The sequence below is a fragment of the Oryx dammah genome, unplaced genomic scaffold (assembly GCF_014754425.2).
Source record: "Oryx dammah isolate SB20612 unplaced genomic scaffold, SCBI_Odam_1.1 HiC_scaffold_28, whole genome shotgun sequence".
NCBI classification, from domain to species: Eukaryota; Metazoa; Chordata; class Mammalia; order Artiodactyla; family Bovidae; genus Oryx; species Oryx dammah.
Genome location: NW_024070212.1, coordinates 65,282,128 through 65,300,422, shown reverse-complemented (window position 1 = coordinate 65,300,422; position 18,295 = coordinate 65,282,128). Strand labels below are relative to the sequence as shown.

Sequence of the window (18,295 nt, the reverse complement as noted above, 5' to 3'; positions counted from 1 at the left end):
TGATGCTCTCTCTTATATTCTCTCAGCCCACTTTTTACTTGGCCTTTGCTACTGTGTACCCCTGTGATGCTGCCCAGGACAGCGATTCACTGACTTCCTGCCCTGAGACATACACAGTGTAAAGTATGCAGGAGACAATGTGGCCAGGGGATACCTTTGACCAATAGGAGACAGGATCTGATAAATAAAGTCTCCTCTCTTGTGTGCCCCTAGAAGGGCCAGCAGCAGCACAGAGTCCTTGTCTCCCGTCACAGTGACTAACCCAACCCTGCACCTTTGCACTGGCTTGTCTCCTCTGAATTCTCCCCAGCCATCCTGCTGCTTTCCTGTCTATGGCTGCTTTGATGCTGCAAGACCACATGACCGGACTTACCTGGTGGTCAGTGGCTAACACTCCACGCTGCCAATGGAAGGAGCCTGGGTTAGATCCGTGGTCAGGGAATTAGATCCCACACACCAAGAGTTTACACGTGGCAACTGAAATTCCTGCATGCTGCAACTAAGACCCTGCATAGCCAAATAAGTAAATAAATATTTATTTAAAAAGTCACGTGACCTAAAAACCTAAAATATTTACTCTCTGGCACTTTACAAAAATGTTCACTGATTCCTGTTCTATCGATTTATGACATTATTAACATATTCATATTTTCATAGAAATCAGTACTTTTACCACTTTCTGAACCAAGACCTTAGAACACTTGAACTTCATTTACCTGCCTCATGACTAATCTCTATTTTTAAGTATCACAAAATACTTTTAGTATATTTTATATGGTCAATGTTCATTTAAATTCACCCCTAGAGTCACCATTTAATTACTTTTCATTTGTTCCCCTGGGCCAGCTTTCTGTCTTGGATCATTTTTATTCTACCTGAAGAATATTCTTTAATATTGCCATTAGAGTAGCATTTCTGATGCAAATTCTCTCTGTTTTTGTTTGTTTGAAAACATCTATATTTACTCTTAGTTTTTGAAAGATATTTTGACTGAATATTGAAACTTAGATGGCATATTTTTTTATTGGCCCTTTAAAGATGTCATGTCATTGCTTTCTGCCTTTCATTGTTTCTTTGGCAAATTTAGCTGTCTCGTTGTGCCTCTGAAGGTAATCTGTCATGTCTCCTTTCTGGATGCTTTAAAGATTTTTTTTTTACTATCTAGCCTTTAGGCAATTTTACTATGATGTGCTTAGATCTGAGTTTTCTGCTTAGTTTTCTTCTTGGTTTTTATGTTACTTCTTGAGTCTGGGAAAATTCCGTTGCTATTTTATTTTCAAACACTGCTTCTTCATTTTCTCTCTTCTTCCAAAACTTTCTAACCTTTGTCTCATATGGCTCTTTTGCTCTTTCCTGTGCTTTCCTACCTCTCTCCCCACCTTGTTTCACTCTCAATATTTTCTCATGACCTTTTAGTTCACTAATTCTCTTTTCAGTGACTAATTGGCTATTAAACACATTTAGCATAATGAGAATTTGGGATGATTCTAAGTGGAATTGAGTCCTGTGAGGGCTGGTTCATACATACTCTGATGGTGCAGCCCTACAGGATTCCAACCAGAAGCCTAAACTGGGGGCAACAGTAGTAGTTTCTATGGCTCCTCCATGGAAGAGCCCTATATTCCAGTTTTTGCCCCCCTAGCCCAGAAATTATCTCCATGTTCAGTCTAGTCAAGCCTCTGTGGCAGTGGCTTAATGATTGAAAGAAATTAAATTAAAAATCATTAAATGCTTAATGATTGAAAGAAATTATTTCCTTTACATTTTACTATTAGACAGAATTAAGAAAGTAATTTTAGCCCCGTATTAGAAAAAACTTCCCAATTATTAGTATCTTCCTGTAATGAAGGGGGTTGACCTCATAAGTAGTGAGGCATCACAAGAAATGCTCACAAAGAACATTCAAGTTTAAATGTTCAAGTTTAAAAATCACTTGTTAAGAAACCGTAGAGATGATTGTAGGTTTCACATTAATTTGGGCTGGATAACCTCCAAAATTTTCCCATCTCTTAGTTTCTGCGATTCCAGTTTTTGTTCCAACTGTGATCTTCTCTCTTGTGAGGGGTTGTTTTTTGTTTTTCATATTTTTCTTGTTGGTTTCTCAATGTGATCTGAACTGTAGGGTCTCTAGGCCTTCTCACAGGTCCTCATAAACAATAGAGCATTTCTGTAAAGCAATTACCCTTCAATAAAAAAATAAATTAACAAAAAAAATAAAGCAGTCAAAAGCACTGACAGTTAAGAACAAGGCTTACTAAAATAAGCTCATTTTGCAATCTGACACAGTGAATAATACATCTTTGCTAATCAAAGGTGGCCATAGGTTCTTTGTAACAGACTAATTATTCAGATAAGGAACTTTGAGATAATGAATAGAGAAAGACTGACTTGTCTACATAATGAAAAAGACAAAGAGCAAAGATTGATTTAGTTAATCCAATGGAAGAAATAATATCAACAATTAGAAAGTTTTCTTCCATGTAGGTAAAAGCAATATCTTGGTCTTTGTTCTCATTTATTTATTCACTCATTTATTCCATCGGTGAATACTTTTTGAGAACATATGCTAGGAAAAGGTATGGTTATGCTTTTCAACATTTCATGAGTGAATTTCATGAAAACTTTCTAGGGCCTTCAACTCTTCTAGAAAAGAATGATGTCTGCTTCTGTTTTACATTTGGGGAAAAAAAGTGAAATACTAAATTTTTTCTTTTAAAATGGGCACTCATGAAGAAGGAGGGCCCTAACGAGTGGACATATGTAAGAGTGATGAAGAATCAGGTGAGCATCCTTGTGACTGAGGGCAATGTTGAGTAGTCAGCTGGTTATCTCAGCTTCCTTGGTGGTCTTGCCTGTTCCATGTTTTAATTTTTTGTGTCACTAGTTATATGTTGTTGTTTCATACTGAGGAAAGATAGCAAGTTAATCACAGTTATAAAATTAAACAACTTTGAAGATTCATTTCAAATTTGTCTATATCAGACTTGAAGTTGCATTTATTGATCAAAAATCTTAGATATAAAAAATATCAAATTCACAGGGATAATTTTTTAAATGGGCAAGATCATTATATAGAAAGCTACAAAGCTCTACATTTAAAAGTACTGGGAGAAATTAAAGAAACAACATGAAGATATTCTACTCATTTTCTGTAAACTTATGGCTATTTTTTTAAAAGTCTATTAATGTAAGTAAAAAGTCTGCCTGCAATGCAGGAGACCTGGGTTCTATTTCTGGGTTGGAAAGATTCCCTGGAGAAGGAAATGGCAACCCACTCCAGTATTCTTGCCTGGAAAATCCCATGGATGGAGGAACCTGGCGGGCTACAGTCCACGGGGTTGCAAAAAGTCAGACACGACTAAGCGACTGACACTCCAATATAAATAAATAAAATGCAGTTTTCCTCAAAGTGTAAAAAAGTCTTTATAAATTTCAAAAGCCAATACTAAAAGACAAAATATAGAGATGATTACATATTTAAGTCTCTCCATAACCTCATTATGATCTGAGCTAACTCCTGGAGACAGTGAAGGACACGGAAGCCTGGCATGCTGCAGTCCATGAGGTCTCAGAGAGTCAGACAAGGCTTAACGAGTGAACAGCAGCAACAGCAATAACCTCTTTGTGTTATGTAGGGAAAAGCATATACTTTTTGTCCGACTCTGTGCGACCCCATAGACAGCAGCCCACCAGGCTCCGCCGTCCTTGGGATTCTCCAGGCAAGAACACAGGAGTGGGTTGCCATTTTCTTCTCCAATGCATGAAAGTGAAAAGTGAAAGGGAAGTCACTGAGTCGTGTCCAACTCTCAGTGACCCCATGGACTGCAGCCCCCCAGGCTCCTCTGTCCATTGGATTTTCCAGGCAAGAGGACTGGAGTGGGGTGGCATTGCCTTCTCTGCTGAAACAAAACATAAAGGTATTAAAATAAAGCATTTAATTTGTTATGAAGGAAGTATTACCTGCATTCAACACTGAGCTAGCAGTTGAAGCTTATTCCATATTTTAATATACACAATGACCAAACCAAGAACAATATAATATCATTTTAAGTTATTTGTCAAAAATTAGCTTCTCCCTTATGTAAGTTATTCAAAGTAAATTTAAAGGATATCATATGATATATTGGGCAAGACTGAATGTTACCAAAGATTTTATTAAATTTGTATTTTGCAGTTTAATATTTGATAAAAGTTATAATTTAATATAACCTCTTTACCACATACCATACAAAAATTACACAGTGATTTTCTATATTATTAACACTTCTGAAAAGCTACTTAAATGTTTTGAAAACAAAATTCTGTAAAGCAATTATCCTTGAATAAAAAATAAATTAACTTTTTAATGGAACATACTAAACTACCAAGATAAGATAGATTTCCCCTTTATTTACAGTTGAGAAAACTGAAGTTTAGAGACACTGAACCATTTGTCCAATGACAAACAACTAATAGCAGATTCTTATGAAAACTACCTCACAATTGCACTCATCTCACACTCTAGCAAAGTAATGCTCAAAATTCTCCAAGCCAAGCTTCAACAGTACGTGAAACATGAGCTTCCAGATGTTCAAGCTGGATTCAGAAAAGGCAGAGGAACCAGAGATCATATTGCCAACATCTGTTGGATCATCAAAAAAGCAAGAGAGTTCCAAAAAAACATCTATTTCTGCTTTATTGACTATGCCAAAGCCTTTGACTGTGTGGATCACCACAAACTCTGGAAAATTCTTAAAGAGATGGGAATACCAGACCACCTGACCTGGTTTTTGAGAAATCTGTATGCAGGTCAAGAAGCAACAGTTAGAACTGGACATGGAACAACAGACTGGTTCCAAATAGGAAAAGGAGTACATCAAGGCTGCATATTGCCACCCTGCTTATTTAATTTATATGCAGAGTACATCATGAGAAACGCTGGACTGGATGAAGCACAAGCTGGAATCAAGATTGCTGAGAGAAATATCAATAATGTCAGATACACAGATGACACCACCCTTATGGCAGAAAGCAAAGAACTAGAGCCTCTTGATGGAAATGAAAGAGGAGAGTGAAAAAGTTGGCTTAAAGCTCAACATTCAGAAAACTAAGATCATGGCATCTGGCCTATCACTTCATGGCAAATAGTTGGAGAAACAATGAAAACAGTGAGAGACTTTATTTTGGGGGGGCTCCAAAATCACTGCAGGCAGTGACTGAAGCCATGAAATTAACCCAGGTCTCCTGCATTGCAGGCAGACTTTTTACTTACATTAATAGACTTTAAAAAATAGCCATAAGTTTGCAGAAAATGAGTAGAATATCTTCTCTCCTTGGAAGAGAAGCTATGACCAATCTAGACAGCATATTAAAAATTAGAGACATTACTTTGCCAACAAAGGTCCATCTAGTCAAAGCTATGGTTTTTCCAGTAGTCATGTAGGGATGTGAGAGCTGGACTATAAAGAAAGCTGAGCGCCGAAGATTTGATGCTTTTAAACTTTGTTGTTGGAGGAGACTCTTGAGAGTCCCTTGGGCTGCAAGGAAATCAATCCAGAACTTCCTAAAGGAGATCAGTTCTGAATCTTCACTGGAAGGACTAATGCTGAAGCTGAAACTCCAATACTTTGGCCACCTGATGCAAAGAACCGACTCATTGGGAAAGACTCCGATGCTGGGAAAGATTAAACACAGAAGTAGAAGGGGACAGTAGAGAATGAAATGGTTGGATGCCATCACCAACTCAATGGACATGAGTTTGAGTAGGCTCTGGGAATTGGTGACAGACAGGGAAGCCTGGCATGCTGCAGTCCATGGGGTCGCAAAGAGTCAGACACGACTGAGTGACTGAACAGAACTGATTAAATCAGGACGGTCTGATTCTAAAATTCATGCTCGTAATCACTTATGCCAGTGTGTGCCTGTGCTTACCCAGTGGCAGTGGGAATTGGAGGAAGAGATAACATGAATCATGAAACATGAATCACGTTTCAAGACAAAAATCCACCATCCGTGGTGAGGGCTTCCTGAGACTGAAGTTTTGATAAGGGTTAGAAATTATATTAAGATTCCTAGCTGAGGATTCAAAAAGATATAGGCTCCCCAGTGTTCATAACAGCATTATTTACAATTATCAAGGTATGGGAGTAACCTAAGTGTCCATCAACAGGTAAATGGATGAAGATGTGAAGATGTCGGGGGTGGGGGGGTGTGTGTGCTCGGGGTGGTGTATGCATTTCATTGTATATACACATACACAATGGAATGCTGCTCAGCCATGAAAAAGAATGAAGTTTTGTCACTTGTAGCAACATGGATGGATTTGGAGCACATTGTGTTAAATAAAATAAGTCAGACAGAGAAAGCCAACTACTGTATGATATCACTTTTAGGTGGAATCTAAAAAGTAGAACAAACTAGGGCATAAAACAAAAAAGAAGCAGACTCACAGATACAGAGAACAAACTAGTGGTTACTAGTGGGTGGGGGCAATATAAAAGAAGTTATTTTTAAAAGGATTTATTATGGAATTATATGAAATCATGTTTGTGAAATTTTGAAAACTGTATAGCACTATAGAATTTAAAGAATCTTTCATTAAAATTTTTAAAAATTTAAAAGACAAGACTTCTAATTGAAAGATTCAGGAAAGTAGTGTTACTATCATAAAAATAAAAGAATAAACAAATACATATATAAGCAAGAAGGGAATTTCATTTAGGTAAAAAGTTGCCAGAACTGATTTGGCCTTGCTGAGTAACATTAAAACTTTCAGGTAGAGCTATCGTATAAACATATAAGACATAAGTGCTGTTGAAAGCCGGTGCTGAAAATGTAGATTTGGAATCCATCAACAAAGGATAAGTGGTTGAAACAAGAACAGCAGAAAGGAACTGAGAGAATGAAAACCTGGAGAGGGAAAGCCAAACAAAACATAATCTAAGCCTCAGAAACATCATTATTTGTAAGTATTGTATTTTTAAGGGAAAAAATTTGAGCAAGGGGGAAAAAACAACAAAGTAAAAAGTTAAAGGAGAACCAGAACAACATTGAATCCTGAAAACCAAGAGATAGTAAATATGGCTAAAATTTGCTGTACACCTACCATGGATCAAGTTTGTGCTGTTTTTTTCACACAATATCTTATTTAATCTTTATAATAACTCAGGGAGGAAGTTCATATATCTCTTTTGACAGATGAAGACACAGAGGCTTAGCTAAGATAAGCCATATGCCCAGAGCTCAGCTGGTAAAATCCTAGGGCAAAAACTCTAATTCAAGTTTCCTGGACTCCAGCATTCATTATGTAACCAGTGGTCTCCAGAGTACATAGGCAAACCAGTATAATGTGGGAAGAAAATGCTAATATTACCATTATCATATCTTACCCTTTAAAAATTACAGTTTTGTGTGTATTTTACAGCATGCATACTATATGAGGGCAGCATGAGGCTTCCCTGGTGGCTCAGCAGTAAAGAATCTGCCCTCAGTACAAGAGATGCAGATGTGGGTTCAATCCCTGGGTCAGGAAGATCCCCCAGAGGAGGAAATGGCAACCCACTCCAGTACTCTTGCTGAGAAAATCCCATAGACAGAGCGGCCTGGCAGGCTACAGTCTGTCAAGTCGCCAAGAGTCAGACACCACTGAGTGCCTGACGCAAGCACATGAGCACATGTGTATCATACACTCATGCATAATTAATAAATTAGTAAGTATATATTTATTGGGATACATGATCAAATAATTTATTAACATGAGGATACAGTAAAAAAAAAAAATGGAGATCATTGCTTTAAAGCACTATGCAAAACTGCCTCTGCCCACACTCACACCGGTTGGTATGTTGAATGCCTATCTGCTTGTTTGACCCTCTCCACAGATCTGTACTCCTGACTTGGTGGTCTTCCTGGCTTGCGCCAATCAGAGACTCAAAGAAAGATTACTGAAGCGTGCAGAGCAACAGGGGCGACCTGATGACAATCTGAAAGCTACCCAAAGGAGACTAATGAACTTCAAGCAGAACGCTGCTCCATTGGTTAAATACTTCCAGGAAAAGGGGCTCATCATGACAGTAAGTTAAATATACTTTACTTGTCCATTTCAAGAGCAGTCTTTCAGATTTCTAGTTATCCTATGTCCTCATTTAGAAATCCTTTATCTTAAAAAAATACTCTTCTTAGGTGGAGATTCAATGGAAAAAAAAATGGCAATCTTGACCTGATTTGCCTTTATTAAGGCATAACAATGAAAATGCTTTCACTTTAACTGATTTTACCAAAAAAACAAACAAAAAGATCAATTTCAACCTTGGTTAAAATTCTGTGGCCCCCAAATTTTAAAGTATTTTAAAATAATTTTTTATCATTTTAAGCAATATTTGCCCAGTTTCTCTTCAGTCTTTGAAAACCTAATAAAACTGATCAACTTAAAAATAGAACTTATATGTTAAACTTAAATTGTAAGTTAAACTTTTTCATAGTGTACCACATAAAGAAATAAGATTCTGATGGCCCCCTAAAAAAGCATTTGACTTGTCATAAAGAAGTGATATTGTCTCAAAATGGAAGGCATTGATCTTTCTGCTCCATTGATACAATGCAAATATTAATTTTTTCATAGTTTGCTTTGTGATTAATGATAAAGAATGTGCCAAAAAAGGATGAAGCTGAACCACTAGTTTGTACAGTTATTAGAATACAGGGAAGTGAAGGCTCAGCTAAATGTATGATCCCCGCAACTCAGTGATTCAAGTATGGAATAGAGGAGACAGAGGAGCATTGGCCAGCTGAGGCGTTGTGCAAAAGACATTAAAACCAGTCTATGTCCGATGCAGGATATGGCACGCTTGGGGCTGGTACACAGGGATGACCCAGAGAGATGTTGTGGGGAGGGGGGTGGGAGGGGGGTTCATGTTTGCGAACGCATGTACACCCGTGGTGGATTCATGTCAATGTATGGCAAAACCAATACAGAATTGTAAAGTAAAATAAATAAATAAATTTTAAAAAATAAATAAATAAATAAATAAAACCAGTGCAGCTCCAGGGTTCTCCATGGAGGAAGCAGACCTCGGCAGCACCCTCTCCTCAGCCCTTAGTTCTTTCTCATGGGACCAAAGATTCTTGACTGCTGGAGCTACAAGCCCCTGTGAAGAATCTGATGAAAGGGACACACTCTCAATACAATAAAATGCACATAAGGTGTTTTTCATAAATTTTAGGTAAATCTACTGACGCTCATCCAAAGAGCTCCCATGACCTAACAATTACTGTGCAAAATAAATCTCTTCATTAGCCTAAAATGCCCCCAGATTGAAAGAGACAGTCATGACATTTAATAATAATTCCTTTGCAGTCTTTTTAGCACTATAAGAAATATTTTTTAGAATTTGCCCTTTGAGTCAAAGTTGTCATGTCAGAGAATTGTAAATCTGATCTGAAAATTGTTCACAATGCCAGAGTTCATTTTATGGTTTAAGAGAGACTTTGAGTGATATGAAAGAATCAAGAAAATCAGAGTGGCTGTTTCTCTGGCTCTTTTGTAGTGAGGTTGTTGCTTGCTTCTCCTGAAAATTACCAATGCTGACTTCTGCGCTGTGTCATAAAAATAGAAATTTACCCTGTAGACCAAACCCCAACAACAAGCTGCAGAGCCAGAGTTTTAATTGATATTTGCGAGGCTTAAAGGTATTACCGGAATGTCTTTGATTACTCCCTGCTTGTCACGTTCGTCATCACAATCAGAGGAGATTTCCCAAATGAATGCAGAGTGGGGATTGTTAATTTACTAATATTTTGCATGGAGGTGAAATGCCATTGCCTCTAATTGAGGGAGTCAATAACAATGCGGATGACAGCCTGTAACCTCCCTGCTAAACCCGGATAAGCTTTAAGATAAACGCCTCTAATTACTGGGAGAAGACTTGCATTGGAAAGTCACCTTTTGAAAATCGGTGAACACAAACACAGGCTAAGCTCTGGGAAACATAACAGAAGATTTTACTTTGACAGAGGAGCAAGTGCTGCATCCTGATGCGTGTGTCCCCCTTCAGAACCCAGACACAGTTCGCTTTTGGAATTAAAGTGTACATTTCTGCTTTTAAAGATAATTTAAATAATTTAAATGGTCATCCTGATTGATCAAATGCATATTAAGATTTTAATAAAAATCTAGGAGGTAATAGATTAAATCCCAATATTTCCTTGTCTCTATAGTTTTTCTTTCCTTTACTTCCACGTACCCCTCCTAACTGATTCCTGTATTTATTCAGTAAATATTTATTGAGAATCAGTAGGTGCCAGACTCTCTATTAGGTGCGAATGGTGCAAAGCTAAATAGGCAAAAGTTAAGGAACTGTATTTTATTTTCTGACAGATTTCAGACTCCTAGTACTACGCCTGTCTGGTACATAGTATGTTGTCAGCTGATGAACAGAGCTTGCAAGTCTGTGGGGAATCAGAGAGTCAACAATGAGGTTTTAAAATTATTTATCTATGTATTAATTTTTATTTATTTTTGGCTGCACTGGGCCTTCATTTCTGAGCAGGCTTTTCTCTAGCTGTGGCGAGCAGGGGTTACTCTCTAGTAGCGGTGCACGCGTTTCTCATTGAGATGGCTTCTTTCGTTGTAGAGCACGGATCCAGGTATGAGGTCTTTATAGATGTGGCTTAGTTGTTCTGAAGCATGTGGGATCTTCCCAGACCAGGGATTGAACCTATGTTCAATCTCTGATTTTAACCACTGGACCACCAGGGAATTCCCACAGTGGTTTATTAAGTGTGATGACTGTTGCATGGGAGAATGTACAGAATGCCCTCATGTATGTCATGGACTACAGAAATTCCCTGTAGTGAGTAGAACAAACTCTCCCCATCCATGAGTAGGATTCATCAATGATCTTGTGTGAGCTTTGTAAAGACCCAGAGGCCACGTACCTCTCAGTACAGGTGAGAAACTTTATCTTGGTGCCTCTGTTCCTCAGGGTTTTAGAGTCTGAACCCTTCGCTTGAAATCTCAGCTCCTCTGCCATCTAATAAATTCATGGCGCTTCTGGACTCGGTGTCTATGTCTAACTTAGAGATGCTGTTGTCTGGCACATAATGCTGTAGGGGTGAAATGAGAGAATGGACGTAGCAGTGGTTCTGAGGTACCATGCAACCACATTGCCCGTTCCAGACTCCGGCTGTGTCACCTGCCACCTGTGTGAACTCATGAACACTCTTCATCTTCTCTGTGACTCAGTTGCCTGATGCATGCAATGGTTATAATCATCATCATACCGCCCTCTGTAATTGTGAGGGGTAAATGGGTATCGAGTACTTAGAACAGTGCCAGAAATGTTGCAAGTGAAATAGAAGTGATTCAAATTACTTTGTAATTGTCACATTTCCTCTTTTTTCTTCCTTTCACCTCTAATGCCCATTTTTCAAAACTCCAGTTACTTACTACTAACAAATCCATGCTCTTGGAGGATACTCTGTTGCCTATTCTCCCATAGATAGATTACTGAATAGTGAAAGTGAATGTTGCTCAGTCGTGTCTGACTCTTTTTGACCCCATGGACGATACAGTCCATGGAATTCTCCAGGAATACTGGAGTGGGTAGCCTTTCCCTTCTCCAGGGATCTTCCCAACCCAGGGATCAAATCCAGGTGTCCTGCATTGCAGGCAGATTCTTTACCAGCTGAGCCACAAGGGAAGCGCAAATAGATTACTGAAAAAATCCAAAGCAAAAAATTTAGATTTAAAACTTTTCACCAAATTCTTTTTTCTTTAAAACTGTCTGTTGTGTGCATGCTAAGTTACTTCAGTCTATCCAACTCTTTGCGACCCTATGGACTGTAGCCGGCCAGGTTCCTTTGTCCATGGGATTTTCCAGGCAAGCATACTGGAGTGGGTTGCCGTGCCTTCCTCCAGGGGAGCTTCCCGACTCAAAAATCAAGCCCGTATCTCCCGTAGTTCCTGCACTGCTGGCAGATTCTTTACCGCTGAGCCACCAGGGAAGCCCAAAACTGTCTGTTAACCAGTTAAAAAGTTGTCCTAGTGTTTTCTTTGACTTCTTTATCATCCGTGTAATCAAGCTGTATGATGGCTGTGTATGAATACGGTAGTTAAATTATAACAGACTTCAACCCATTCTTTTTCCTTTTTCACTACAACATTAACTGTGTTGGTTGGCAGATTTGACTAAAGTACAAATCCAGCCTGACTGAGGAGAAAACCTAATCGAAATAGCCAGGAAAACAAGCTATTGTCTGAATAATGTATCTTACTGACAGTTCCCATCACATGGACTGATTCATTTTTATTCTTTTATAATACTTGTCTTATACAGTTATCTGTGCAAGTATGAATTCAGTTCAGTTCAGTCGCTCAGTCGTGTCCAACTCTTTGCGACCCCATGAATTGCAGCACGCCAGGCCTCCCTGTCCATCACCATCTCCTGAAGTTCACTCAGACTCATGTCCATCGAGTCAGTGATGCCATCCAGCCATCTCATCCTCTATCCCCTTTTCTTCCTGCCCCCAATCCCTCCCAGCATCAGAGTCTTTTCCAATGAGTCAACTCTTTACATCAGGTGGCCAAAGTACTGGAGTTTCAGCTTTAGCATCACTCCTTAACACCCAGGGCTGATCTCCTTTAGGATGGACTGGTTGGATCTCCTTGCAGTCCAAGGGACTCTCAAAAGTCTTCTCCAACACCACAGTTCAAAAGCATCACTTCTTCAGTGCTTTAAAACATCCAGAACTAAATTCACTAAATGAATCTGATTACTTTCATAACTTTCATTATTTTGGGCTCTAAAAACTAAAATACAATTATGATACCATTTCATTCTCAGATTTTTTGTATAGAAAGGAAGATTAAAGCACTGAGAGAGAGAGCTATTTCCCCACAAAGTAGTAAAGTAACATCCACACTTCTGGGGCAAATTATGCTGGTTCCCAAACAGCATCAAAACTAAAGGGAGAACAAGCAGATGCTGTATTTATATCTAATTCTGTCGTTCTGTCTCAGTAACAAGCAAGCATCCTAACAAAACTTTTCCACACTCAAAGCTCACTCAGTATCAGACCTATTCACACTCCACTGGCAGAGAGCAAACCAAATGACTCAGAGAATGCAGTTCCTTTCAAAGTGGGAAATTGATGCTGATTAAATGGTGAACCTATTGTCAGGGCCTGATGAGAAGAGCTCTCACACCCACAAATGTGATACTCTCACAGTGATGTTTCGTACAGATGTCTATAGGAAAAAGGAGGAGGAACTTAAAGAAGGAACATGGCACCTGCCCCAAAAGGATACAAGATATTTTTCTGCTGATTTTATTATTACAAATACTCATGAAATAGAGTCCAAAAAGCTCTACATATGACTCTTTAATCACCTTAAGTATAAACTAGGGTTTTCACATGATAACCATGAAATAAGTAGTGTGGATAAAATCAAGATAATATTCAAGCAAATACATTTGGAAAATTCACATTAAGAAAATCCCAGTTCCAAGAACTGTTATTGACAAGTCTACCTAAGACTATTTTAGTTTAAGTCCTAGGGGCTGCCTTCTACAATGGTTTGTCTTTATAATTTTTTAATTGAAATAAAGCAGATGGGTAGATAGTTGGTAGCTGAATGTCATGTCATACTAAGAGCTTCCTGGACACTGTTGTTTCAGCCCTTCAGTTCCTGACAAGAAAACATATACATACACACACTTTGAGCTGGTCACTTCTCCAGGAGACACTCTGTGATCAGAATAATAATTATGACAATGGTGTCAGGGAACATTCCACACTTCCAGAATTAAGTCTTAATTTATTTCAATATGTTATACTGAGAGTTATAGGGAGCATGAATAAGAAAATATTTCTGGTAAAGTGCTTGGATTAAATATGTTTCAGACAAAACTGGAATTGATCAATATTTTTAAATAGAGATAGTGCTATAGTTAAATTGAAAATGAAAGTGAAAGTGTTAGTTTCTCAGTCATGTCCAACTCTTTGCAACACCATAGGTTATAGCCTGCCAGGCTCTTCTGTCCATGGAATTCTCTAAGCAAGAATACTGAAGTGGGTAGCCATTCCCTTCTCCAGGAGATCTTCCTGACTCAGGGATCGAACCCATGTCTCCTGCGTTGCGGGCTGATTCTTTACCATCTGAGCCACCAAGGAAGCTCCCATAGTTATATGTGAACAAAAAAAAAAGAAGAGGCATTTAAGTCTTGCCAGTGAGGAAAATACAAAAATATATTATGAGTAGATGGTATCTTAAAAAATAGCAAACAACTTATAAGTATTTAATATGTGCTTGGTACTATTCAAAGTGCTTCACATGTGGTAAATCATTAATCCTCACCAATCTCCATGAGGTTGATATTACTATTATGTTTATTTTATAAATGAGAAAACTGAAGTACACCAAAATGTAGCTAGCCCAGGATCCGATAAGAGCAGCAGAGCCTCAACCCAGACCCAGAGCACTGACCCCAGAGGCAGCACTTGTGATTGCAATATTGTCCCTTCATTAAAACATGACACTTATGCACTCTGGATCCCAAAGAGAAAGCCCATTACTGCTTTCTCCAGGCTTTTGTCATTTGATAAGCACTCTGTTCACCAGTAATCTCTTCATTTATGTTTCTCAGAAAAGAATAAATGAGAAAATTTATTCTGTTGGTGCATTACACTTAGAGGTTTTTCAAAAAGTCTCACTAGATAACAGATGTAAAATGATTAAGATAATTCATAAAGTTGATTAATCTGCACTCAGATTACAAGAAGAAAATTTTAGGGGCAATGGCCAATTATTGGGCCTTGTATTTTTGTTTATCAGCACTATCCATCATCTTCTGACCTTGCTCAGTTCTGCAATCAAATGTAAAGCCATGGCTGCAGTTCTGCTTCAGGCAAAACTCTATCCTTATCTACTCTGGGTTTTACAATTCATCTTCCCTGTTATGACAGTCCTTTTATAGTCATCCGTTCAAACAGTTTTATCCAGAGCCTATTCCATGTCAAACAGAAGGACCACATCAGGCAGCACAGGGAATACAGAGATGATGTGGAGATAGATCAGCCTTCATGGAGTTTGTGTGTAGGCAGTAATGTAAACATAAATAAGTTGAATATAGTACAGGAAGAGGTACTGCCACACACAGAGATATAATAGACCAGGAAGAGGAAGAGTCAGGGGCAGGGCAGTGCCTTCCTCCTGGAAAGATGAAGGAAGACTTTGCTATAAACATTGGTGCTTGAGGGGTAGAGAAGAGAGCCCAGAAATGGGAAGGAAAGGCATTATAAGCAAACATGAGCAGACACAAGGCAGGTAAGGTATATAAGCAACTAGTGAGAATTAGGAAGGGGAACAGAGGCGCTGAGATCAATATAACAAAGGCCCGGAAGTGCTCAATTAAGGAGGAAAGGGGACGACATAGTTAAAATTATAAGCACATAGTTAAAATTATAGCTGTGTGTAAATCATCGAATGGATAAAGCATTTTGAAAGAATTTGATAAGGGCCTGAGCTGAGATGATGACAAGGTTTTACTTCTCCATGGGGCAGCCATCTGGACCTACAGCTGTCTGACCTACTGAAAATATGGGAGTAACCAAAAAAAGTGCTTGTGGAAGAATAGCACATAAATCACCTGCAAGAGGTGTAATGTACATTTCACCAGTTTAACCATTTTGATTTCCTATTTGGACATCATTCTGGCAAAACTGATAGGAAAGGGGATAGGAAAAGGAGAGTAATGTATTAAGGACAATGATTAGCCAAACCATTGTAAGATAATATTAAAATCCAAGCAAAGAGACAGCAGAGTCCATTGAATTACCAAGTATTCTTTCCACAAATAGTTGTTTCAAAATAACTCACTGAGTAAATAAATGAATGAATTTAGTAAAAAAAAAAAATTATAGATACATTTGGAACAATTTATTTTCATGGCAGAGAGCACTATACATTTTACAGATGTGACCCCACGAGTCCATTAAACCACCACACAGTAGTCAGTTACCATCAAAAATAAAAGTTTGTACCTGTTAGGGATGCTTTTATTTCAAGTAATAGAATAGGTGAATAGCTATGGCTTAAACAAGCGGATTTATTTGACTTGTGTAAAAATAAGTACAGAGATGGATGATCTAAGCCATGTAGAGTAACTAAATGGTGTCATCAAGGAACCATGCTCCATCTTTTCATTCCACCCTCTTTGATGTGTTTCTTCATTGTAACAAAATGGCTGCTGCTGCTCTAGTCATCAAATCTAGAATTCCAAATAGGACAAAGGGGTTAGGGCAAAAGCCTGGGATAATCCTTCTCTAGGAAAGCAAGAGCTTCTCCATAAATTCCCCCTCCCTATCTCATTGACTCCCGCTTTAGTCTCATTTGTCCTAACTCTTCCTTTGGGTCACATGATTTCACCTGTCTACAAGAGAGGCTGGAAAATGAATTATTTCCCTTCTCAGCCTCTGATGTAGAGGAAAGCAAAGGAAAAGAGGACAAATGTTAGATGAACCAACCTACAATAACCACTACAATGTTTGTTTGTTTTTTTAATTCCATTTTCTTGGTTTAAAAAGATATTGGGAAATATGTTTGCTAGGAATTCTTTCCAAAATGGGCAAAATAGAAAGTGTCTGTGCTTAATAATAGCTACTTTTTCAGTAAGTACTTTTACTGTTTCAGGACCTTTATCCACTTTATATCTAAGTCTAATAACAGACCTTAAAGTTTAATGAAGGAAACAGGTTCAGAGAGGTTCGGGAACGCACTGGAGCTGAGGTTTGAAATAGATCCTGTCTCACAGAGTCTATTCGGTTAATAACAAGGGATTGAGCCAAGAAAAGGGTTAGCATCCCTCTCAAAACAGTCAGAAAAGATATTGATAAAGCCACAGTAACGGGAACCACAAGATGTTGACTGAGAAATCTCATTCAAGAGAAATGGAGAAGGACTGACATACTAGATCTAGCAACTGCTGTGCCAGCCCTTTACCTCTTTTACCTCTTCTAATCTTTACCTGTTTTAATCACCCAACACCATAAGATAGGTATTTAAATTAAGTGCCTTAGATGTGCCAGGTGTTATCCCTAAATTACCTCATTTCACATAAGGACAAGAGCCTGCTGTTCTTTGTTAGATAAACCCTGAATTGTACAAGGTGCTCTGCTCTGCATCTGCCCTTGCTCCGAAGGGGCTCAGGTGGAGAAGGCCGGGGAAAGGATAAATGAGTAGCCAGGATGCATCTGACCATTACGATGATGGAAGGTTGCACAGAGGGCTGCAAGGTAGAGTAAATCACTTCTCCTTTCTCCATGATTACCCCTGTGGGACTGAATGAACTCACAACACCCTGGGACTATCTATGGAGGTTACTCCACGAATTCAAGGAAGTAATCAGACCTTTGGAATTGCTAAAAGTCCTTGTCATTACCAAGTTCAGTATTAGAAATGGACATAGATGGACAGAAAAGACGGAATGAAGAGCTGAACAGCCAGGGAAGGAGTGGGGAAATAAAAGAAATTTTATATTAACCATTCTAATTTCTCGTTGATTGCCCCTCCCTAATTTTGGAATTTAATTGCATAAAGTATAAAATAAACTTATAAGTATACTTGATCATCAGTTTCTTTTTGGGCAATTCTTTTGAGACTTGTAGTTAATAGGAGGTACTCAAATATTAATGAAGACACTGGTTTTTGGTCTTCTGATATTCTGTGAAAGTTGAAAGTGTTAGTCACTCAGCTGTGTCCGACTCTTTGTGGCCCCATGGACTGTAGCCTACCAGGCTCCTATGTTCACGGAATTCTCCAGGCAAGAACACTGGAGTGAGTAGCCATTCCCTTCTCCAGGGGATCTTCCTGACCCAGGGATTGAACACAGGTCTCCTGCATTGCAGGCAGAGTCTTTACCATCTGAGCCACCAGGGACGTCCTTCAGATATTCTATATGAAGTAGCAAAACAACCCTGAATTTAAAAGGATGTCTGTAGAAAAGAAGCCTGGGTATATGTAAGCTGTAGCCTGATCCTTTACTATTCTCTTTAGTGACCAAATTAGCAGGGACTGTACAGCCAGAGCAATACCACATATACAGAGGGTGCTTTAAAATATTTATTGAATCACTGCAGTGATTTATGAGTTGTGTTGAATGAATTAGTTCTAATAAGTTTAGTGTGAACAAGACCTTGCTTAGACTTTTTTCATTTGGATTGGATTAGTAGTTTTTCAGTAGTGTTTTAAACTGAGGCATTCAAAAATTCATGCTTTCCTCTGTGGTCTGGCCTCTAACCATCGCCAATTCACAGGTTA

The 18,295-nt window shown here is 38.6% G+C and overlaps 1 protein-coding gene across 1 annotated transcript in view; it reads left to right on the top strand.

The window, feature by feature from the left end:
* AK5 (adenylate kinase 5) overlaps positions 1-18,295 on the top strand; it is a 261,478-nt gene that overhangs the window by 47,744 nt on the left and 195,439 nt on the right. Inside the window, exon 6 of the mRNA XM_040232542.1 lies at positions 7,860-8,051. Within this exon, the coding sequence (XP_040088476.1) occupies positions 7,860-8,051 (192 nt within the window). The remainder of the gene's footprint in view (positions 1-7,859; positions 8,052-18,295) is intronic.